General features: G+C 45.7%; 1 protein-coding gene across 21 annotated transcripts in view; it reads right to left on the bottom strand.

Annotated features, from left to right (window-relative positions):
• LOC109451094 (protocadherin gamma-C4) overlaps positions 1–24,022 on the bottom strand; it is a 149,525-nt gene that overhangs the window by 16,048 nt on the left and 109,455 nt on the right. Inside the window, exon 1 of one of the 21 annotated variants that reach the window (XM_019739017.3) lies at positions 12,812–15,497. The exons of 17 other annotated variants lie outside the window; for them this stretch is intronic. In XM_019739017.3, the coding sequence (XP_019594576.2) occupies positions 12,812–15,241 (2,430 nt within the window). In that variant the 5' untranslated portion in view covers positions 15,242–15,497. Of the gene's footprint in view, positions 1–1,392; positions 4,784–5,443; positions 8,169–12,811; positions 15,498–24,022 lie in introns of those variants that run through there. 3 more of the 21 variants (XM_019739016.3, XM_019739028.3, XM_088798668.1) reach the window with 3 other exon arrangements.

Raw genomic sequence — 24,022 nt, 5'->3', positions numbered from 1 at the left:
TGACAGTTGTGGAACTCAGTTATGACGTGGGGATGCTAGTACCTAACCAACAAATGTGTTGGGAAGAGCAATGAGATATTGTGGTTCTCAGAGGAGGTGTGTAGTAAGACTTTCAGTCAGCTATCAGAATCACTCCAGGGTGTTGTTTCAACATACAATTCTGATTCAGTAGGGGCAGGGTGGGGCATAGATATCTTTTGACCAAAAACTCCTGGGGTTGTGTCAACTTGTGCTTTTTACTATTACAGTTTCCCCATATATGAGGACACCCTGGCATCTGGCACAGGCTCTGTGGCTTTCCATCGGTCAGGGCAGGAAGGACTTGCCAAAGTCTCAGATACCTTGGTGACCCCCAAAGCCCTGATCCTAGAACGCCTGGCACATTGTGGTCACGACGGAGCCAAAAGCCTATCTCTGTGCTTCCCGAGCCGGGGTGTCCCAGGCTTCCACTTCCCGCGAAGGAACGGAGCCGTGGGGGTGCCACTGAGGTCCCAGGCTGAACGTCCTATAGCGGCCTGCTCACTCGCCCCAGGCCGGGCCCTGCTGCCTCTAGGGCCCCAGGGCAGCTCGTCCCGCCCGCCCCGCGGCTAGAGTGCCCAGAGTAGCTCCCAGCTCCAGGCCGCAGCCCGCTTCAGGCCTTCCTGGAGGCGATCAGGTCCGGCCCGAGACGGGGGCGGGCCCCCGGGCGGCCACGACCTGGGACTGTCAACAGGATGCGCAGAGATGAGTACCTCTGAGGCCCGCAGTGGGGTGGAGGGAAGCTGTGAGGGGAGCGGGGACAGCTCGTGCGTGTGACCTGGCAGTGAGCGCCGGCAGGGAAAAGTGGTGTGTGTGCCGGCTCAAGTGCGAGGGCGTGTGCTGCGTGGCCCGTGGGTGTGTTCTGCTGGGAGGACACGCAGGAGCCCTGTGCACGCACCTCTGTCCTGGTCTACAGATGCGTTTGTTTGATGAGGTAATAAGGAGGGTTGAAAATAACCGCGAAGTCCCAGGGAGTGCAGAGAAACCTAAGAGGAAACCTAAAGAGCGGCGGAGCGTGCGGGCGCCGGGGCCTAGGAGGCGGGCTGTGCGAGCAGATCTCTGACTGCCTCCCGGGGACCCCCGGGATCGCCCACAAGATCACCGGGCCCCAGCCTTTTCTGAGTGTGGGGGCGGGGTCAGTGTTATCCCCTCCCCCTTCGGCCACAATCACCACCACCTCTGGGGCTCAGAGCCCCATCCCTGTTTTAGCCACACCTCTGGTCCCGCGCAATCAGTCCGAATGGTCCCGACAATCGGGTGGAGCGCAGCTAGCGGCTGAGCCCGCCTGAGGGGAGTGAATGCAAGTTCTAAGTCCCTTAAGTGGATGGGCGGCTTCTCCATTGCTGCCCACAGGGGTCGCGGCGAGCCCCTCACCTGGCTCCGCTCCCGCAGCGTGTTAGAGCGGGAACGGAAGGAGTCAGGCTCCAGCGCCAGAGCTGAGGGCTGCTGAACGCTGAGGGGCCTTAGAAAAGTGAAGTCGCTGCCATCCGATGCTGGTGAAAAGCACGTCCTGTAGCAATGGCTCTGCGAGTCTGCGGGCCGCAGCGTCACCTCCATGTACTTGAGCGTGCCATCTGAGCTAACCTGTAGGTTGGGACTGGACTGCTTATAGTAGTCCCGGGAAGGTGAGTTCTGGCGCCTGCAACACTGGCCCCCACCCCCATCCCCATCTCCGTGTCCGCGAAGGCACTTAGCTGACACAAAGGTGAAGGTGACTAAGGATAAGAGACTGATGGCTGCAAGAGCCACAATGAGGTAAAGGGTGAGGTCTGATCGCTCCGGAGGGTGTGTGAGGAAGTCGCTGGATTGGGGCATTTCTTCCGGGTCCTCATTCTCCAGAAGCAGCAGCACTGTGGCTGTAGAGGAGAGTGAAGGGTCACCATTGTCCCTCACTAGGACCACCACTTGTTGGGTGTCAGAGTCATCCTCCAGTAAGGCCCGGGCTGTCCGCACCTCACCAGTGTGTGCAGACACCAGGAACAGTCCCGGGGCTGTGGACTGTGGCAACAGGGAATAGGAGAGCCATGCATTGTGGCCTGCATCAGCATCCACAGCTGTCACCTTGGTGACCAAGGAGCCAGGAGGTGCAGAGCGAGGGAGACGTTGGGGGACCGAGAGTCCCCAGCCAGGTCTTGGGTGCAGCACCGCTGGGGCATTATCATTCTGGTCCAGGACAAACACGTGCAGAGATGTGTTGGCATGCAGTGGGGGAGAGCCAGAGTCTCGAACCCCCACCGTGATCTGCAGCATCTGCAGCAATTCGTAGTCAAAGGAGCGCTGGGCAAAGACCCGCCCGTCCTCAGGGTTGACATACACAAAGGAGGCGGCTGGAGCTCCCTGAATCTGGTTCCCTACAATGGAGTAGGTGAGACGGGCATTATCCCCAGCATCTGGATCGGAGGCGGCCACAGTGCAGAGAAGGGAACCTGGAGGCCGATTCTCTGCGATGTAAGCAGTGTAGAGCTGCTGGGTGAAGTAGGGCGCATTGTCGTTAATATCCGAAATGTTGAGCCTGATGGTGAGATGTGCGTGCAGGGGAGGTGACCCTGCATCGCTGGCCAGCAGCTCCATGATATAATGGGATGTGGCCTCACGGTCCAAGGGCTGGCTGGTTAGCAGTGAGTAATGGTTCTCAGAAGGCTTAATCTGAAATGGCAGGTCCGGAGACATTTCAAGGCTCACTTCACCATTTCTCCCTGAGTCTCGGTCCCGCACGTTAAACAGTCCCACTACTGTGCCCACTGGTGTGCTCTCCAGGACAGGGTTGACCAAAGAGGCCAGTAGTACCTCTGGGGCATTGTCATTGGCATCCCCCACATCCACTTGAATGACACAGTGGCCTTCCATGGCTGGCTGTCCCTGGTCACGGGCTCTTGCATGGATTTCATAGAAACTTGACTCCTCAAAGTCTATGGGACCCAAAACATGAATTGCTCCACTGCTAGGGTCTAGGCCAAAGAGATTCCGCACTGCCTCAGATGTATGGTCTCCAAAAGAATAGTTCACTTGGCCATTGGTGCCCTCGTCCAGATCAGTGGCATTGAGGCGGAGCAGCAGTGTACCCATGGGTGCATTCTCTGGGAGGGCCACGCGTAGAACCGAGGACTGGAAGGTTGGAGCATTGTCATTGATGTCCAGCACAATGACAGAGATAAGGGTGGTTCCTGAGCGGGCCGGGATACCCCCATCCACAGCAGTGAGTACCAACTGATGCCTTGCCTGGGCTTCACGGTCCAGCTGCTGCTCTAGTACCAGCTCTGGGAACAGCTTCCCATCTTTTAGGGTCTTCACATTCAGAGAGAAGTGGTTGTTGGGGCTCAGAGTGTAGAAACTCACAGTATTGGTGCCCACGTCTGGATCCTGGGCACTATCCAGTGGGAATCGGGCCCCAAATGTAGCTGATTCTGAGATGCGTATCTCTCGCTCAAGGGTGGCAAAGCTAGGAGAGTTGTCATTGAGATCCAGGATCTCTACCTCTACACGGGTTAGTTCCAGTGGGTGTTCGGTCACCACCTGCACTGGCAGCAGGCAGCTGGTGCTGGCTCCACACAGGCTCTCTCGGTCAATCTTTTGATTTACTGCCAGAGTACCACTCATCAAGCTCAGGGAAAAATAGTGCCCATTCTCCTCAGAGCCCAACCGCAGTCGGCGGCTCAACAGATCTGTCATCTTTAAGCCTAGATCCTGAGCAACATTTCCCACCAGCGTCCCTGGCTCAGACTCCTCCACCACTGAGTAACGAAGCTGCCCAGACACCCAGCCCCAGCACAAGGACAACATGAACAGCACTTGCCATTTCCCAGCGAGCTGTGGGGGTATCTTGGGCCCCATGACCCAGCAGTCCCTTCCTGGACACTGACTCTGCTGTCCTGTCTCCAAGGTAGACCCAGGGCTTGGAATGTAGCAGCTGAAATCTCTTGTGTCTCCTTCCAGCCTCTTAAAAACTGCTCCGGGGTTTGTCTGCCTGCAGCAGTTCTTCTTAGTCACCAAATGGCGGGGGTGGGTGGGTGGGGAGGGGAATTGAATCTGAGTGGAGCTGGGGAGCTGGGGGAGGAGAGGCGGGCAGGAAGAGCAGATCCCCCACCTCAGCTCTGAGTCTGATTGGCCAAAAAGTCTGTCTGCTCTCAACCAATTATGAAGTCTCTTCAGTCCTGGAAACCTTAGGAACGGGTGCTGCAAATCTGTGTCACAGAAGCCTCCTGCCTCCCCACTCATTTCGTGCTGCAGGTTGATTCAGCCCCCTTGGCAGCAAAATTTGACAGCTCAGATGGTGCTCAACAGGGAAGACAAAGTAGTACAAAACTTCTCAGTGTTCTCTCCCAGCAACTTCCTGCATGACTTCATGAGCTTCCACTACTTTGCTTAGACCAACAAAAGTTTGTCCTTCTTGGGGAGGCAAAGCCCACGTGTTCCCCCTCCCACCCCCATCCTGCCAAACACTGCCAAGATGAGAGAAGAGATTTGTTAGGATCTTGTAGAGTGTTGCTCTGACTTTCCAGCAATGCTTTGAGGAATCTCAATGTCAGCTGATGGTATAGAACTCAGATTTCTTGAAATTCCAGACTTGAGCTGTGGAATGAGCATCACAGCTTGTGGAAGGGGGAACATTTCTGGGACTGGTCCAGGTCACCCAGGAGGGTGACTAGAAGCTAGGCGTGACCCCCGGGCTTTATGGTTTCACCAATTCTAAAAAACTCTAGAGATTCCCAGAGTAGTTATCTCTATGAATTCCTCATCTACAAACCAGTTTTCTGACATTGATTTCACTTACTGCTCCCCCCCACCCCCAAAGAGGTAATGCTCCCCTGTGCCCAGTCTACTGCATCTAGCTGAAATCCCAGTGGGGACTTGAGTGGGAGTCCTGAAGACCCAGACTAACCGATCTCTGCTCCCACCTTGATGCCACTCTGCTCCCCTGGCTCTCGCCTCCTTGTGCTCTCTTCTATGTTTCAAGAAGAGAGTTCCCTTCACAGTGGGTCAGGGAGTATTTGATACTATGGGACAAAGGCATTAGTTTCCTTCAGTCCATTGGGAAATGGTAACCTAGTGTTACGTTAGTCCAGAACCTGGCCCCTTCATTCATGAAGAGTAGAGTATAGTGCACTCTCCTTGTGCACTATAGCCTCCTATGCTCCCACATCCTGGCAGCATGCTGCCACTATTCCCTGGCTCTTGACCACTTACTTTCATTTCTTACTCTCAGATAAGGGCATAACCCAAACCCAAGTACTAATCTGTGACAACTCCCTGGTTAAGTCACGAAACACTTCTAAAACACAGTATCTACTGCAAAGTTACCACTCACAAAAATGGTGACATCACTGCGGGCTCGTACAGAGAGGCCAATACTCTCTGGAACATGGCCCAGCCATATGCCTGGATTGGAATAACCCTCAAGCATTGGCTGAGCCTGCAAAGATCTCACCTCTAGCCCATAGAGAAGATCAGAGGGTGGGCAGCTTGGGCGAACAGGCTCCCCTGCCATAGGTGCACTGGGCGACTTCACCATCATGAAGCTATCGCTCCGAGTGGGTGCAGAAGCCAAGGGTGTACAGCCATGAGAGTGGCCACCCACATCAACAAACTTGATAGGATCATCTGACCCTAGCTGGATTCGGAGGATCCCATTGGAAGGAGGAAGCCCCTCCCTCCTTCGAGATCGGGTGAGACAGGCACAGGGGCCAGCAGGAAAGCAGGTCACTCCACAGGCAGCCCCACGCAGACACTTAGAGAGCAGTGCCACGAATGAGCCGAAGGAGACAAAGCAAATTGCCACTAGTGATACAGCCAAGTAGAGGGTCAGGCGAGATTCTCCTTCCCTTGGCGCTGAAGATTCTCGAAGATCAGGGACCACTGGATGAGCATCTTCCTCCAAGGACACTAGGAGCGTAACAGAAGTAGAGAGTGGTGGGGTACCACTATCCTTTACCACGATGACCAGCTTTTGTGGGGGGAGATCAGCTGGGATGGGGACTGCCGTCCGCACCTCCCCAGCATAGCGAGAGACTGCAAACAGGCTGGGATCCGGGGCCTCCAGGAGCTGATATGAAACCCAAGCATTGTAACCGGAATCCAAGTCTACAGCGGTCACCTTTGTGACTAGGTGACCAGCTCCAACGGATGGAGGCAGTGCTTGCGGACATAAGGAACCAGGCCGGGCCCTAGGGCGGAGCACAGCTGGAGCATTGTCATTGAGGTCCAGCACAAACAGACGAACTGTCACAGTGCTACTGAGGGGTGGGTTGCCCCGATCTCGGGCCTGCACCTCAAACTGCAGTGTCTGTGTTTGCTCATAGTCAAAGGATCGAGTAGCATGAACAGCTCCCGTCTGGGGGTTCAGAGAGATAAAGGATGAAGCTGACACATCTCGATTTCTGGGCTCTAAGAGAGAGTAGGAGATAAGTGCATTCAAGCCAGAGTCTGGATCAGAGGCTGCAAGGGAGCAAAGCAGGTCCCCTGGGCGGTTGTTCTCAGGAACAAACACCTCATGTGATCTCTGGAAGAAAGAGGGTGGGTTATCATTTACGTCCGAAATATTGAGGAAAATAGTCCTTTGGGTACTCAGAGGTGGGTTCCCAGCATCAGAAGCAGTGACCGTGATGTCATAGCTGGATTTGGCCTCTCTGTCCAAGGGCCCAGCAGTCACCAGGGAGAACTGGTTCCTGAAGGCAGACTTGAGGGCAAAGGGCAAGTGGTCGGGAACACGGAGGCTCACGTCTCCATTTGACCCCGAGTCGGGGTCCTGCACGCTGATCAGCGCCACCACCGTGCCAGGTTCTGCGCTCTCCGGGAGCGTGCCCAGCTCTGAGGTCACTGTGATGTGGGGGGCATTGTCATTGACATCCAGGAGATCCACTCGAAGACTGCAATGTTGCTCCATGGCTGGAGAACCCCCATCACGAGCCCGAACATCAAATTCATAGTAATTCTCATTCTCAAAGTCTAGGGGTCCCTGAAGGGTAAGCTTTCCAGTAGTGGGGTGCAGGCTAAAGAGGTTTCTCACACGATCAGGGGTGTGACCACTGAAAGAAAAGGTGACGTTACCACTGGGACCCAGGTCCGGGTCAGAGGCATTGAGCTGGATGAGCAGCATGCCGGCGGGTGCGCTCTCCAACACGCTAATCCTATAGCTGGATTGCTGGAAGGCAGGGGCGTTGTCGTTCACGTCCAGCACTGACACCCGGAGCTCTGCGGTGCCAGACCTTGGGGGGTTACCTCCATCCACAGCAGTCAGAACCAGGCGGTAGTCTGATTGCTTCTCCCGATCCAAAGGCTTCTCCAGGAGCAGCTCTGGGACCAGGCTGCCGTCGCTGCGCTTCTTGACATCCAGTGCAAAGTGTTCATTGGAGCTTAGTCTATAGCTGCTGATGGAGTTGCTCCCCACATCTGCATCCTGAGCCTTCTCCAAGGGGAAACGCTGTCCTGGAGGAGCTGCCTCCCCAATTTCCAAGTCCAGCTGCTGCCGAGGAAATCGGGGGGCGTGATCATTCACATCCACGATTTCTACCTCCGCTCTGTACATTTCCAAAGGCCCTTCGGTTACAAACTCCAGGGGCACGATGCAGCTGGCACTGAGCCCACACAGTGCCTCTCGATCGATTGGATTCTTGATGAGCAGGGCTCCGCTGTCCAAATCCACACGGAAGTGTCGTTGGTTCACCTCTCCAGCGACCTGCAGCCTGCGAGCTGACAGACTCTCTGTATCCAGCAGGAAATCTTGGGCGACATTCCCCACAAAAGTCCCCTCCTGTGACTCCTCTGGGACCGGGTAGCGGATCTGCCCACAAACGTAACCCAGGTGGCAAAAGAGGAACAAAAGGGTAGCCCCTGGGCAGATTTCTACCCAGCTTCTCACCTTGCGGAGCATTGCTGCCACCCGCTAGTTCTCAACCTGGTCCTGAGAAGCGGAAGAAGCCGACCCGCCCCAAACGGCCACAGCAGCTGGAGACACCTATCTCCCTTTCCCCGCGCCAGCTCTGGCGCGGCTGGGCCGGCGCCGCAAGGGTTACGCGCCGTTTTTGCTTGTGGCGGGGTAGATTTGTCTGCCTTCCACCACCCGATTGGCAGACAGCGGCTCCTGGGCTCAGCCAATAGGCTGAGCAGAGAACATCCCAACAGCAGCAGGGTTAATGCGTCGCAGCATTGGAGGAAAAAAAAAACACAACACACACACACACACACACCACAAAAATCCACCTATCTGTTCGCCTTCCTCCCGCTCAACAGCATTTCTTTCCACGGGTTATTACGTCTGTAGACAGGAACACAACATATATGTATTTTTTTCTAACACACCAACTTCCCCTCCCCTCTTTAGCGGGGCGGGGTGGGGGGCGGGCAGCGACAGCCTGAGCCTTAGCAACCTGCAGCCCAGAAAGGAGTAGCCATTTGAGACTGGTCATTTTGTTCAAGCCAGTGTTGTTATCCACCAATATTCTAAATGAGTAGCTTCTGCCTCAGTCTAATTGTATTAGAGCAACAGCTATTTAAAACACTGCCATATACACAAAAACTCTGCTCCTCTGCAGATTATTTAGAAATATCTCCACCTCTTAGCAGAAAAGCCTTATACATTAATGTAGCCAGTTAAATTTATGCAGTACACGTTTTTGTTGTAACAGGAAGCACAGAGGAAACCAAACTTCTTTTATTCAGACGCTTGATAGTGATATACTAAATTACCATTCATTGATTTCAAGGACAGTAGAGAAGATGAAGCAGAGTGGAGGAAGCCAGGAGAGGGAGATGTTCCAAATCAGTAAAGAATCAGTTGTGTCTGGGAGGCGCTAAGGACTAGATCTCATTACCTCGCAGAATGCTAATGTGCACAGATTTAATAGCTCCCGTGAATAAGATTGAGATCAGCTACCAACAGCACTGCCCACAAATCTCCTTTATTTGACACCATGGTATGCTTGATATGTTGTTAATTACCAACAGACTGTTTCAAAAGAGCAAGCTTTTCACTTACCCCAGGGGGCCTCTTGGAGCTAGAGATTGATCTCACTCCAGCCCCACCCTGATCCAGACCCTTCCCAGGAGCCTGGCTACCACCTTGCACAAAAGCAGAAACACAACTCATTTCACACAGTAAACCTGCAAACTGTAATCCAAGTGGCAAACACACCAGAGCACAAAGAGAAAAATCCAGCCTGATCTGGACATGAGATTTCTTAACTTATTCAAATCCTCACCTAGGTTACCACTGAATGCCCAAAACACTGGCAAAACCTGGATGCCCAAAACACTAGCAAAACCTGGGTTTCTTATCGTCCCTGGATTTTTTCCCCAAACCCTTGATCCTCAGGAATATCCTTTTGACCAACATTCTGGTCTCAAAGGCAGGGATCTGCTTTCTGTGCTCTTTTACAAAAAACAAAACAAAACAAAACAAAACAAAAACACCTAAACCTCCTCCCATAGGAATAATGGAGGTGTAAATCAGTCTGACCTACTAGGTGTTTATGCCAGGATTCACTTCAGTGAATGACACCATCATCCACCCAGCTGCATCGGAATGGGGGAGGGGAGCGCCATCCTTGACTCATTCCTCTCTCTGCTACCTATATCATGTCAGATAACAAGTCCTGATGATTTTACTACAGTCATCTCCCTCCATCTATCCTGCCACTGTGTGGTGGCTCAAGCATTTATCAATCTTCTCAAATATTGTAATAGCCTCCTAACTGTTCTCTTTGTCTCCAGTCTCAATGTCTCCAATCTATCTCAGAATATGGCCGCCAGAATAATCTCTCTAAAACAATCAAACAAAAAACGCTGATGACATCATACCCATGTCAGTTCAAAATTGTGCAATGACTATTATCAATGCAGAATAAAATAAAAACTCCTTGGCCTGACCTAAAGGTAATTCAAAATCTAACTCCCACCTACTTGTTTCACTTTATTTCTTCCAAAGACTGTTTTACAAACACACTTTAAGTTTCAGCAATAATGTAATATCATTATCCCTCTGCATGGGATTTCCTGCAAGGTCCCCTCCATGCCCTCCTTCACCCTTTACTATCTAACAAACTATTACTCAATCTTTAGTTCTCAGCTCAAGCATCACCACCTCTATGAAGTCTTCCTGATTTCCCCAGGCTCGCTTAGGTGTTTCTTTCCCTTTGCTCCCATTGTTTCTTATATTATCTTTTTTTCCAGCATGTCTGTCTCCTATGGTGCTACTCTGTGGACCATAATGGCCTGACTGTATCTTTTCATCTTTTGCAGTGGGATGCTCATAGGGATGAACACATAGGGATACTCAATAAATGGTGAATTATTGATATTATCATGTATTAGTTCCACAAATATTGAATACATGCATTTTATGTAAGTACTTTCTGTTGAGTACAGACACTTTATATGCATTACTTTTCACTCATACAACAATTTTGAAAGGCGGTATTACCTTTATTTTATAGATGAGGACAATGGAGTTCAGAGAGGTTAAGAGACTTGTCTAAAGCTAAATAACTAGTAGTTTGTGTAGTACTAGGTTTTCCCCACTCCCACCCCTGGTCTTTCTGGAAAGAAATAAAGCCTCTTTCTGTAACATCTTAATTGATTTTTCTATCAGTTTGTCATCTCTATAACCATGACTGGCCCTTTACTGATGTCTTTAATATCCAAGAACTAGACCTCTTATAGGTCTCAATCCCTTATATTTGCAAGTTCACACCAAAACAAACAGGCATACAGTCTGTATTACTAGAATTGGAGCGCCATAAAGCCTTAATCCTACATATCCTTGACTTGACCTTTTTATGCCAAGTATGTGATTCTCCCATCTCTAGAGTTTTAAAATAGCTTTACTGAAATATAATTCAAATATCATACAATTTATCCATTTAAAGTGTACAATTCAATGGGGTTTTTTAGAAAGATATTCACATATACTAAAACAATGCAAGCATCACCACATTCTAATTACAGAACATTTTTGTCAGCCCCCAAAGAGACCCCATGCCCATTGCCCAGCTCTAGACATTAAAAGAATAGTTGCCCGATTGCTAGTGGTTTAGGAAGATTTTCTCTTTAGATGACTAAACTATCATCTTATGTCTTCCCTACAATGCTTTTCTAGAACTATTCTATGTACTGTTTTAAGTTGGTACATAACATCACAGAATTTTTAAAAGTTTTCCTGGCCAGTAAGGTTGGCTCCTGGAACCAGAATAACACTTTGCTTTATAAAAATGTTAATTGATAGACTGGCAGGTTCTAGGGCAGTGGTTTTAAACTTGTATTCACATTGGAATTACTTTAGGACCTTTAAAAAATACTGATTCCTGTGTCCCATCCCCAGAGATTGTGCTTTAATTGGTCTGGGATGTGGCCTGGGCTTCAGAATTTTTAAAAGGTAATTCTAGTGTGCAATCAAGTTTGATAACATTGCTTTAGGGAAAGTACCAGCTGTTTTCCAGTGTGATCAGAAAAGTAGCACCTGATTTTCTCTGGTTTTCATCCTTCCTAAGCCTCTACTTTGTCATCTTTGGCTATCTCCAGATTTGCTTATTTCCGAGGTGTGTTTAAGATTTGGGGTAGGTAAAGAACTAATAAAAATAAAAATAGCTAATAATTTTTTAACTCTTATGATACACCAGGCACTGTGCATACATATCATGCACTAATCGTATAATACTGTTGTCACTCCCTTTTTTCATATGAGAAACAGGCTTAGAAAGATTAACTTGGCGAAGGACTCATAACTGGTAAGTGGTGGAGCCTCATGTGTGTGACTGCCAAATCCAAGGGTTGACAGCAATAATACCCTTATTAGTAACAAAACTGTGGCTCTCCCACCATCAGAAGTATGTGTAAGCTGCACTCCAAGAGAAAAGCCTTGAAGTCACCTACACACCATCCTGAATAAATGAAAACTTTATCTTTCTCAGGATATGAATTTACCTACCTTGCACTTTATGTGTATATCTAAGAAAAATAATGCTGGAAGGATAGGGAATTACACAGGGGTGGGGGGGGTACAAAAAAAACTTTCGTTTTGTACTTTATGCTTTTTTGGATTATCTGGATTTATTCTCAAAATAAATGATTACTTTTACTTTTATAATTAATGGTGGTTATTTTGGATTTGGGGATTAGTTTTAATTTTTTTCTTTATACTTTTCTCCATTTTCCAAATTTTCTATATGCACATGCATCATTATTATAACATAAAAATATTTGGTAAGTAATGTGCACATCATTTCCAGTAAGTAATGTTCTTGAAATAAAATTTAAAGGATGCCTAGAATTTTATTTGTCATAGAAAATCATCTAAGAATGAGGCACAGGATCTGTATAGGCAAAGGACAATGATTAGGAAACCATTGGTTTTAATGCAGATGTGACCATCACTTCAAAGATGGATGAATGAAATAGTTTTTATATTCCTAGCAGCTGCAACTGGTTAGAGGTGTCCAGCAGCTTGTTCCCAATGCAAATAACACCAAGCTAAGCTCTGAGTGCTGAGATCTTGGGTTACAGTGTAATGGCCCCTTAGCAAGATCGGTTAGTTGTTGCAGCAAGCAAGTGTTGAGGGTGTGAACTGGGTCCACAGGTGAATCAATTAATCCACATCGTGTGAGGACCAAGAACCACACTCTAGTCAGGCCATACCCTTTGCAAAGGCACGAAGTTTGATCTAGGAAGAGCCAGGAGAAAATGTGAATGCACCATTAGGAAGGAAAACATTTTCATCACTGAAAAAATGACTCCAGACCTTCCTGAACATGGAGCAAGAAGCAAAAAGCATTAATATCATCGCGGATGACCTGCGAACCCTTACCTGTCCGGGAGGGGAGCTCTCTGCACCCAACACTTGCCTATAAAACACCGGGTCGCAGCTCCGCAGCGTGTTCTGGCGGCTTGCCAGAGGGCTGGCGGCCCCAGGTTTCTTCAGCAGCGGGTCGCTGCGGCGCGAGTCAGTGGTGAGGTACACCTGATGGTAAAGGTGCGGTGGCAACAGGCCTCCCCGCACGGCGTCCGCGTGCAGAGAGGGCCCTGGTGTTCGGTACAGGGAGCTCACGGGGCCTCGGTATAGGTCCCTGGACTGTTTCCACTTGTAAACTTTGAATATAATCAGTCCCAATATGGTGACGGCGAACCCCACAGAGACCAGGATTAGAGAGAGGAGTAGATAAAAGGTGAGGTTTTTATTCTGCTCCCCAGGGGCGGAGCCGGAGGGGAACTCGGCCCGGGCTTCTGGAGATTCCTCAGTTACTGACACAGTCAGGGTGGCGGTGGTGGACAGCGATGGCTCCCCATTGTCTTTGATCAAGACCGTGAGAGTTTGCCTGGGTGAATCTGTGTCCTGGACTGGGCGGGCAGTGCTGATCTGACCCGTGTGAAGCCCCACAGCGAAAAGGCTCTGGTTGGAGGCTCCCAAGAGGCTGTAGGAGAGCCAGGCGTTGTGCCCTGCATCTGGGTCCCAGCCTACCACCCGCGTAACCACGTGGCCGGCAGGGGTACCTCGGGGCAGCATCTCCACAGAGCTCCGGCCAGGCCGGGGGTATATGACCTGGGGGGCGTTGTCGTTTTGATCGGTGACAAGTATGTTCACGCTGATGTTGGTGGTCAGGACCGGGGTGCCTCCATCGCTGATGTGAGCTGTTAATTCGAACTCCCGCCGATCCTCATAGTCCAGGGGTACCAAGGAAGACACGACGCCACTATCACGATTTATCGTGAAATAGCGACCCACTAACCCAGTTTCAGCTCCTTGCTCCAAGAGAAAGAAGGAAAGGCGAGCATTCTGAGGGGCGTCGGGGTCCCAGACACTTAGATTTAGTATTGGAACCCCGGGGACGTTATTTTCCTCCACGTAAACGTCGTAGGAAGATTGTGAGGACTGTGGGGGATTGTCGTTGATGTCGGACACTTGCACGCGAACTGTCGTGAGGGCCGAGAGGGAAGGGGCGCCCGCATCTCGAGCAGTGATGCTGAGGTTGTATTCTGGCACAGCCTCCCGATCCAGGGCTGCGCTGGTTTTCAAAGTAAAGTAATTCTTGAGGGAAGAAGTAAGACTGAAGGGGAGACCAGGAGGAATGTCGCAAGTCACCAGCCCGTTCTCCCCAGTATCCAGATCGTTCACACTGAGCAAAGCGATGACAGTTCCTAAAGGGGCGTCCTCGGGGACTGGACTGTACACAGAAGTCACTGTGATCTCCGGAGCATTGTCATTGACGTCTACAACCTCTACCAAGACTTTGCAATGTGCTCCTTCGGGATTGGCGCCCTTGTCTTTGGCCTGTATGTAAATCTCGTGGAGTTTCGTGTCTTCAAAGTCCAGCCGACCTTTGATTGTCAGCACTCCCGTTACAAGGTCTAAGGCGAAGAGTTCCCGCACGCCAGCGCGGTTGTGGCTGCCGAAGGAGTAAATGATTTCACCGTTGGGGCCTTCATCCAGGTCCGTTGCGCGGACTTGCACCACGCGAGTGCCGGGGGGTGCATCCTCCAGGACGCGCGCCCGGTACAAGGACTGGTTGAAGGCGGGAGCATTGTCATTCGCGTCCAGCACAGTGATGCGAATAGAAAGGCTGGCGGAGAGAGCCGGGGTTCCTCCGTCTGACGCCGTCAGCACCAAATGGAGACTCGGCTCTCGCTCCCGGTCCAGGGCGCGCTCCAGAACCAGCTCCGCGTACTTGGTGCTGTCCTCCCGCGTCTGCAAGCGAAGCGCAAAGTACTCATTGCGGCTCAGCTCGTAGGTTTGTAAAGAGTTGCTGCCCACATCGGGATCGTGCGCGCTCTCGAGCGGAAAGCGCGTGCCCGGCGCCACGGCCTCGCTAATCTCCAATTTCATTTCCCGGGTAGGGAAAGCGGGATTGTTGTCGTTGATATCCTGGATCACCACTTCCGCACTGAACAGCTCTAGCGGACTCTCCACTATCAACTCCAGAGTTATGGTGCAGGAGGGCAGCGTCCCACAAAGCTCCTCGCGATCCAGGCGGTCGTTCACGAACATCTCTCCGGTCTCCCGGTTCACCTCAAAGAATTTGCGGCTAGCTGCGGACACCACCCGGAGCCTGCGGGCTGACAGGCTGCCGAGATCCAAGCCAAGGTCCGTGACCACGTTGCCCACCGCGAAACCCTTCTCTCTTTCCTCCAGGATCTCATAGCGAATGACGGCGGAAGCCTTGTGCAAGGCGCCAAGCAGAAGCAAAACTCCCACCACTCTGCGGGTGCTTACCAGTCCGTTCCAACGGGCCTCTGGGACCATCTCACTCAAAGGCAGTTCCTCTTCGCGGGGTCCAGACGGTCCCGGCGTTTTCGCTGAGAAACTTTCAGCGGGTTAGCGCTTGGGCGCTGGGCTCCGAGTCGGACATGGCTTTCTGGATGCCGATGATTTGCTCGCCGGCTGTTCAGTCTCTGCCTCATCCCGGGGCGCCGAGAGGGGACGGGCCGGGGCAGATCTCCAGCCTCTTCATTGGCCGACAGCGGCACGCAGAGTCCCAGCCAATAACTGCACGAAGAATGCGCTAGCGCCGGGCTCTCTGCGCGGGACGAGCGCTTAGCGCCAGGAACTTCACTTTCCTTTGGCTTCCTTCCAGAGTTTGCGGCCAAAGCGCCTTGGCAGTATCCGTACATCGGAAACCCATCTGAGCCTGGAAAGCCAATTGCGGGGCGATGAAGCTCGCCGCCTACAACTCTTCAAGCCAAACCAAGGCCTATTAAACATTTTAATGGCTGTCTTTAATCGCAAGAAGGGGGGGATTCAAACCAAACCGAAAACGATACAACGCTGTCTGGAAAAACACCAACAAATTTGGTTTGTTGAAGGACAGGGTAAAACCCATCTATCCGGACTCTACTTGCAAGGAGGCATTTAGCATTTCTGTGGCAATGTTAATACTTTCCGTTTTGTCTCTTACCCGGATGAGACTGTAGAATTCCCTGTCACTTCCTCAGTAAAGAAAATCAACAAGAACTACTATCTGTTTGGTTTAATTATTTTATGAAATTTAAAAATTCAATTCGGATTTCTTTTGAAACTGGATGTTATTTAGCTCCCATTTCTTAAACAATGTGAAATGTCCTGCCCTGTCTTTCTCAACGGGCATAATCTTAATCATAGAGCATAATCTCAAGTGTTTCCCTTTACTTGATCAGTGCATTCCCCAAGATCTTGGGTTCATATGCCACAACGAGGAGTTGCATTGTTTAAAAAAAGGGATAGCCCCTCTCCCCAAAGAGGGGGAGACCAGACCTATTTACCACCTGGGGCCTTTATAAAATGATTGCGATATAGCTGCAAAGCTCCATAAAGTATTAGAGAAATGCAAAGCCTTTACCCCCAGACTAAAGAACCTCAAGTTTTCTGTATTTAGGATTGTAGTCACTAAACAAACAAAGTAGCAATGATTAGGATAATGAATAACAGAGTCAGGTATGAAATAAGTCAGAGCTGAGTTGTACATCCTTCGACAAGAAGCCATCCTCTAAGGGCTCTTTCTGGGTTCCAATCTATTAAATGAATAAGGCAGGTAAAATGCCTGGCACAGAGTAAGTCTCAATTAATGATGCAAATCACCCAGTTAGATATTAGAGGCAAAGTTTTAGAGCCTCACATACTATTTCTGTATAATTGTCTTGAACACTACTTTGATTACCTATAGTCCTTTCTGAAATGTAACTGATTCTTGAGGCAGGGAGGTAGGCAGATAGGTTACATAGGTAGATAGGAAGTAAGTATATATAAGCTATTTACTGGAGAGATGAAAAGTCATATTTGATCTGTTTCTCCACTTCCTCAATACTTTAATTCATCTCTTAAACCCCCAGTTTTAAATACTCAAATTCGACAATTTGCCAGACCACAAGATGGCTGACAGGCATTAAAAGATAGAATATATTTAGAGTTTAGAATATAGCCCAGTCACTTGCTACTCAAAGTATGATCCAAGGACCAGTGGCACAGGCATCACCTGGGAGCTGTTAGAAATGCAGAAATGCCCCCTCTCCAGGCCTACCAAACCAACATTTTCATTAACAAAATACCTGGGTAATTTGAATTCACATTAAAGTTTGCGAAGCAATGATCTAGTGAATTATTCAGAGGTATACTGATTTATCAATCATTTTTTTCCACTCACCATCACTTATTTGACAGTATGTCTTTTGAAAACTAGCTTTTAAAAATTGAAGTAGTTTTCCCATTCATAATAAAGCCCATAGTTTTCCTAAGATCTCTTCATAAGCCAGCAGAATCCTCTTGGATCCATTCTCCACAGTAGCCAGAATGATCTTAACATTTTACTTGGATCATACCATTATCCAGCTCAAACTCCTCCGTAGCATCTCACTGCTCTTAAAATAAAATACCAAATCCTTTGCATAGTATCCTTGCTCTTGTGTCTTCTCCATCCCTTGATATTCCATAATCCTGCTTTCAGTATGGTCATCAGCGAATCTCTTATGTGCCCCAGGGCCTTCACACAGGCTGTTCCTTTCCTTGGAGAGCTTCTTTCCCTTCCCTCCCTTTGCTTTGTTAATTTCTACAAACCTTTCAGGTCTCAGTTTAAATGTTATTTCCTACAGACTTCTTCCATGAGGTCCCAGTTAAAACCAGAAGCCTTTGTTATGCTCTCTCAGAGCACCTTATATTTTCCTTTGTTAAATCTAACACAATTTCACATTTTATAATTACTTTTTGTTTAAGCATAATGCCTGTCGTTCCCACTAAATAAAGCTGCAGGGGGTCAGAGACCATGTCTATTTTGATGACCACTTGTATCCCTGGTGTGTACTACAGTAGGTACTTAATGCTTCCCCCCTCAACTTTATTGAAGTACAATTGACAAATAAAATTGTATAAATTTAAGGTGTACAACATGATGATTTACTACACGTATATATTGTGAAATGATCACCACGATACAGTTAACACATCCACCTCACCTAGTTGCCATGTGTGTATGAGGAGAACATTTAAAATCTACTCTCTCAGCAAATTTCAAATACACACTACAGTACTGTTAACTATAGTCACCTGCTATACATTAGAGTCCGCAAACTTATCCATCTTATAACTGAACATGTGTACCCTTTGACCAACATCTCCCTATACTTAATGCTTATTAATACAGCAATCTTCACGCTAACAGCACACTAAGGATTGTATACATTCATTTATGTGTATCCATTTCCCTAGGAGAAAGCATTTTTGGAAGATACAGTCACTCTTTCAAGCTACCAATGGGCCTAACGAAACTATTTCTTAACCAAAGATTTGAAAGAGAAAATACAGTTGCCAAAGAACCAAGTAAGGTGTGGTAATACAACTCACATTGGAGAAAAACATAGATGGCATAACTTGGCTGTGTCATGTATATCCAGGGAAACGGAAGCACCAGTGTATAGGATCAAAACAATTTTCTGGTGTCTATCTTCTTTTTCCTCTGTTTTATGATTTTAAGAGAGCCTCTGACCAATGTGATGCAGCAAACATAATATAATTTTTAAATAGAAAGTAAACATATCATAGTGGTGAAGAGTGAGGCCTCACTGTCCAAAGGACTCGAGTTCCCATACTGGATATTACACTTAGTAGTTCAGTAACCAGGAAGCTTTTTTTTTTTTTTTTAAAACTTACCTTTTATTTTCTTGATTTGTAAAATGGAAATAATAATAGTACTCCTTGACATAACCACAGGCATCTCAATATCTTACTTTAATCCTTTAACAGCTTTATACTTAGCATAGAGTTCAGCTAGACAATCAATGATTTTTAGTAAATTTATACAGTTATGAAACCCAAAAGTTCCCTCATGTTTGTCTGCAGTCAATCCTTGCTCCTACCCTCAGCCTCAGACCACCACTGAGCTGCCTTCTATGCAGTTTTCTACAAATTTCATTAAAAGGGAATGATAAAATACGTAGCCTTTTGTTATCTGGCATCTTTCATTAGCATAATGCCCAAGTCACCTCTTAACTACACCCTCAAATCTATTCTTTCTCCAACCTTCTTCTGATAAAGGGCACTTCTAGTCCAGTCAAAAAGCCCCAAGTCATTCTTAATATCTTTTTCTATATTCCCACATTCCATTCACTACCAGTTCACGCCAATGCTTACTACCTCCAAAATATATTTGAATCTATCAACTATTTTCCCTCTTTACAGCCACCATCTGAGTCAAAACCACCTTAAATCCTGTCATGCTTTCCTTTATGGTCTTATTTCCTCTTTGCTTTCCCCAAACTCTATTTCACATACAGAAACCTGAGGGATTTTAAAGAATATAAATTAAATTATATACTCTCCTGGAAAAACATAGTGCTTGCTCCATAAAGTATTAGAGAAATACTCATTTTGGGGGCCAATGCAAAATGAAAATAGGGGGTTCCTTGTTTAAAAATTATTAAGAATTTCAAGATGGTGATAGCAGATTATTAACCCAAATGAAGGGCCCTTCTAAGAATGGGGGCCAGTGTGACTGCATAGGTTACATACCCATGACATTGGCCTTGCCTGGGTATGGCAAGGCACAGAGAAAGCTCTCCATAAATATTACCTAATATTATTTTTAAAATTAGGGTATTACCTAATATTATGTATTCCTAGAGGGACAGTCAGTAATATCAGAAAAGCCTACTCATGATATTTTTAAATCATTGCATTCAAGAAAAAACAAAGAAGGGGAAGAAGAAAAACAAAACATATATGCATTATTTCCTTAAAATCTTAAATATCATCTAATAATCTTTCGATTCAATCTATTTTGCCTATTGGAGGAACATCCTAAGGTCAAATTAAGGGACCATTTGAGGAAATATGGTATAAAAACAGATAAGCAATAGATCAATCAAACACGTATCCCATTTAGACAGGTGAGTGATTCAAGGATCTGGTGAAGAAGCTGAATGATTAGACTTATATTTATCTAAGTTTACCTGTATGAAAAAACTGTTTTATATTTATCTAAGTTTACCTGTATGAAAAACTGTTTTGAATATTTTGATTTGAAAGGTGATCTATGAATCTTAAGATTAAGTTTTATAAAAACTCCATTTTATCTACCCCTGGAACAAGGAGAAATTATCTTATCAAAATATTTTGGGGAGCCACCGGTTAGCTCAGTTGGTTAGAGCGCAGTGCTCTTAACAACAAGGTTGCTGGTTCTATCCCCACATGGGCCACTGTGAGCTGCGCCCTCCACAACTAGAGTGAAACAACTACTTGGCTTGGAGCTGATGAGTCCCGAAAAATACACTTTATATAGATAGATAGATAGATAGATAGATAGATAGATAGATAGATAGATATAGATATAGATATAGATATATGTATATATATATATACATATATAAATATATCTGTTACATATATGTAGTTCATATATATCTATGAACTACAACCAGTGATTTCAAAAGTCAAAAGTTTAAGAAAAAAAGAGATGTTTACCCCTTCTCCTGTTTGAGTGCTATTCTCTTCTACTCTTGATACTCTCTTATTGCTTATTATATCACAAAGTTTAAATATACCAGAAAACTACCTGCAAAAGATTACTACATTTGTCCACCTGAAAATCTCGCAAGAGACCTAAATTCTCCTTAGAAATATAGAATTTGTTCATTTTACTCCCCAGCATGCTGTTACCATATTGTTATCATTTCTCACCAAACGGGTAGCCTTGTATAACTGAATTGTGTATTTTTTCTAGCTGAAGTAACTGACCACAACATATAATGATAACTTTGAGTGAGAAAGAAGTGTGGCTTTCTGATCATTAAAACCTCTGGCAATATAGAAGTTTAGTACATGATAAAGGTGCTATTCCAAATCACTGAGGCAAAGATGAAGTTTTTAGTAAATGGTATTGGGACAACTGGATAGCCACTTAGGAAAAAAGGACAAAATTAGTCCCATATCTCAGCACACACAATAATAAAGTCTATATAGATCAGCCATTTAAATGCAAAAACCAAAAAGTCCTAGAAGAAAATTGATGAATTTTTCTATAACACAAGTGTGAGGCAAGGCTTTCTAATTATGACACCAAACCTAAATTCAATACAAGACGGATTCATTTGACTACATAAAAATAAAGTGGAAAAAAGGTTTCACTGCAAAAAATACCAGAAACAAACGTGAAAGTCAAATGAAACGTAAAAATATATATATTTGCAACTTGTACCTTGGACAAAGAACTAATATCTCTAACTATAAAATAACTTTTTAAAATCTTAGGACAAAACACTTAAAAAACTTAATAGACAAATGAACATAAGACATGAACAGAGAATTTTTTTTTTAAGGAGGGCACAGCTCACAGTGGCCCTTGCGGGGATTGAACTGGCAACTTTGGTGTTATTAGCACCACGCTCTAACCAACTGAGGTAACTAGCCACCCCGAACAGACCATTTTAAAGAAGAGACAAACTTGCTCTTATACATATGAAAAGGTATTTCTCTTTAACCATAATGAGAGAAATTCTAATTAAAACTATTTTGAGATTTATTTTTTTTTACTGACCAGATTGGCATTTTTAAGTTTTGTTTATTCAATATTTTATTTTTTATGTTGATTATTTATTGCTGTAAGACTCCTAGATATTTTCAGCAAAACAATAAGGTAATTAAGACAGCTTGTGGTAAAGCATTCTTATTATGACTGAGATTAAAAAGCTTTTAAAAAAAAAGTCTTCAGAGCTTGGAAGTGAGTCATCCTCTTGGGTGAACAGAGTGAAGAGTGTTTTGTTTTTTTTAAATTAAATTTACTGGGGTGATATTGGTTACTAAAATTATATAGGTTTCAGGTGTACATCATCTATATATTGCATTGGTTGTTCACCACCAGAGTCAATTCTCCTTCCATCACCATATATTGATCCCCTTTTCCCTCTTCTACCACTCCCTCTCTCGCCTTACCCTTCGGTAATCACTAAACTGTTGTCTGTGTCTGTGAGTTTTTGTTTGTTTGTTTGTCTTGTTCTTTTGTTGCTTTCAGTTTTATATCTCACATATGAGTGAAGTCATGGTTCTTGACATTTTATGTCTGACTTATTTTGCTTAGCATAATAATACCAAGATCCATCTATGTTGTCACAAATGGCAGTATTTCAGCTTTTCTTAGGGCCGAGTAGTATTCAATTGTGTATATATACCACATCTTTATCCAATCATCTGTCGAAGGACACTTTGGTTGTTTCCATATCCTGGCCACCACAAAAAATGCTGCAATGAACATCGGGGTACATATATATTTATGGATAAATGTTTTCAGATATTTTTGGGTAGATACTTAGGAGAGAGAGATTGCTGGGTCACATGATAATTCTATTCTTAATTTTTTGAAGAACCTCCATACTGTTTTCCATAGTGGCTGTAGCAATTTACATTCCCACCAATGGTGTATGAGGGTTCCTTTTTCTCCACAGCATCTCCAACACTTGTTTTTACTTGTCTTGTTGATGATAGTCATTCTAACAGGTGTAAGGTGGTATCTCATTGTGATTTTTTTGATTTGCCTTTCCGTAACAGCTAGCAAAGCTGAGCATTTTGTCATATATCTGTTGGCTGTTTGTATGTCTTCTTGGGAGAAATGTCTGTTGAGGTCCTCTGTCCATTTTTTAGTTGGATTTTTTTGTTTGTTTGTTTTGTTCAGTTGAACAAGTTCTTTTTTTAAACTAAGGCTTTCTTTTAATTAATTAATTAATTAATTAATTTCTTATTGGGGAATAGTGGGGAGCAATATATTTCTCTAGGGCCTATCAGCTCCAAGTCATTGTCCTTCAATCTGCTTGTGGAGGGCGCAGCTCAGCTCCAAATCCAGTTGCCATTTTCAATCTTTAGTTACAGGGGGTGAAGCCCACCATCCCATGCAGGAATTGAACCAGCAATCTTGTTGAGAGCTCATGCCCTAACCATCTGAGCCATCTGGCCACCCCTGACCAAGTTCTTTATATATTTTGGAGGCATCATTTGCAAATATCTTCTCCCATTTGGTTGGTTGCCTCTTTATTCTGTTGATGATTTTTTCAGCTGTGCAGAAACTTTTTGTTTTGACATAGTCCCATTCATTTATTTTTGCTTTTACTTCCCTTGGTTTTGAGGTCAAATTCATAAAATCCTCTTTGAACCCAAGGTCTATACCTATGCTTTCTTCTATGCAGTTTATTGTTTCAGGTCTTATGTTTAGGTCTTTAATTAATTTTGAGTTAATTTTGGTATATGATGAAAGATAGCAGTCTAGTTTCATACTTTGGCACGTGGCTTTCCAATTTTCCCAGCACCATTTATTGAAGATGCTTTCTTTTCTCCATTGTATGTTTTTGGCTCCTTTGTCGAAAATTATCTGCCCATATATATGTGGGTTTATTTCTGGGTTTTCAATTCTATTCCATTGGTCCGTGTGTCTGTTTTTCTGCCAATACCATGCTGTTTTGATTATTGTTGCTCTGTAGTACAAGCTGAAGTCAGAGAGTGTGATACCTCCAGACTTGTTCTGTTTTCATAGGATTGCTTTGGCTATTCAGGGTCTTTTGTGATTCCATACAAATCTGATAATTTTTTGGTTCTATTTCTTGAAAAAATGCTATTGGGATTTTGATGTGGATTGCATTAAATCTGCATACTACTCTGGGTAATATGGCCATTTTAACTATGTTGATTCTTCCCAGGTTGGCAAACATTTTAAAACTTGACAACATGCACTGCAGATGCAGCTTTTGGAAAATAAGTATTCTCATTTATTAGTAGGAACGCAAAATGGTACAACATAAATAGTATATATGCTGTCAAAGCGAGCACATGTACAACATAAATAGAGGAAAATAATTATATTTGACAAAACTATATATGCATTTCCCCTATGACCTTGCAATCACATTTTTAGGAATTTATCCTAAATATACACCATAAAATTATGAAAATACATATTAGTTTGTTCATTACAGCATTATTTGTAATTGCAAAAAAGATAGAAACTAACTAAATGACAAACTATGGATTGGTTGAATAGACTATGATATGTCCACATACAGTGGAGTTTTATGAAGCTAT

The sequence above is a fragment of the Rhinolophus sinicus genome, chromosome 5 (genome assembly GCF_057876585.1).
Source record: "Rhinolophus sinicus isolate RSI-liver-muscle chromosome 5, RSI-T2T, whole genome shotgun sequence".
Taxonomy (NCBI): Eukaryota; Metazoa; Chordata; class Mammalia; order Chiroptera; family Rhinolophidae; genus Rhinolophus; species Rhinolophus sinicus.
This window is presented reverse-complemented; position numbering and strand designations above follow the sequence as displayed.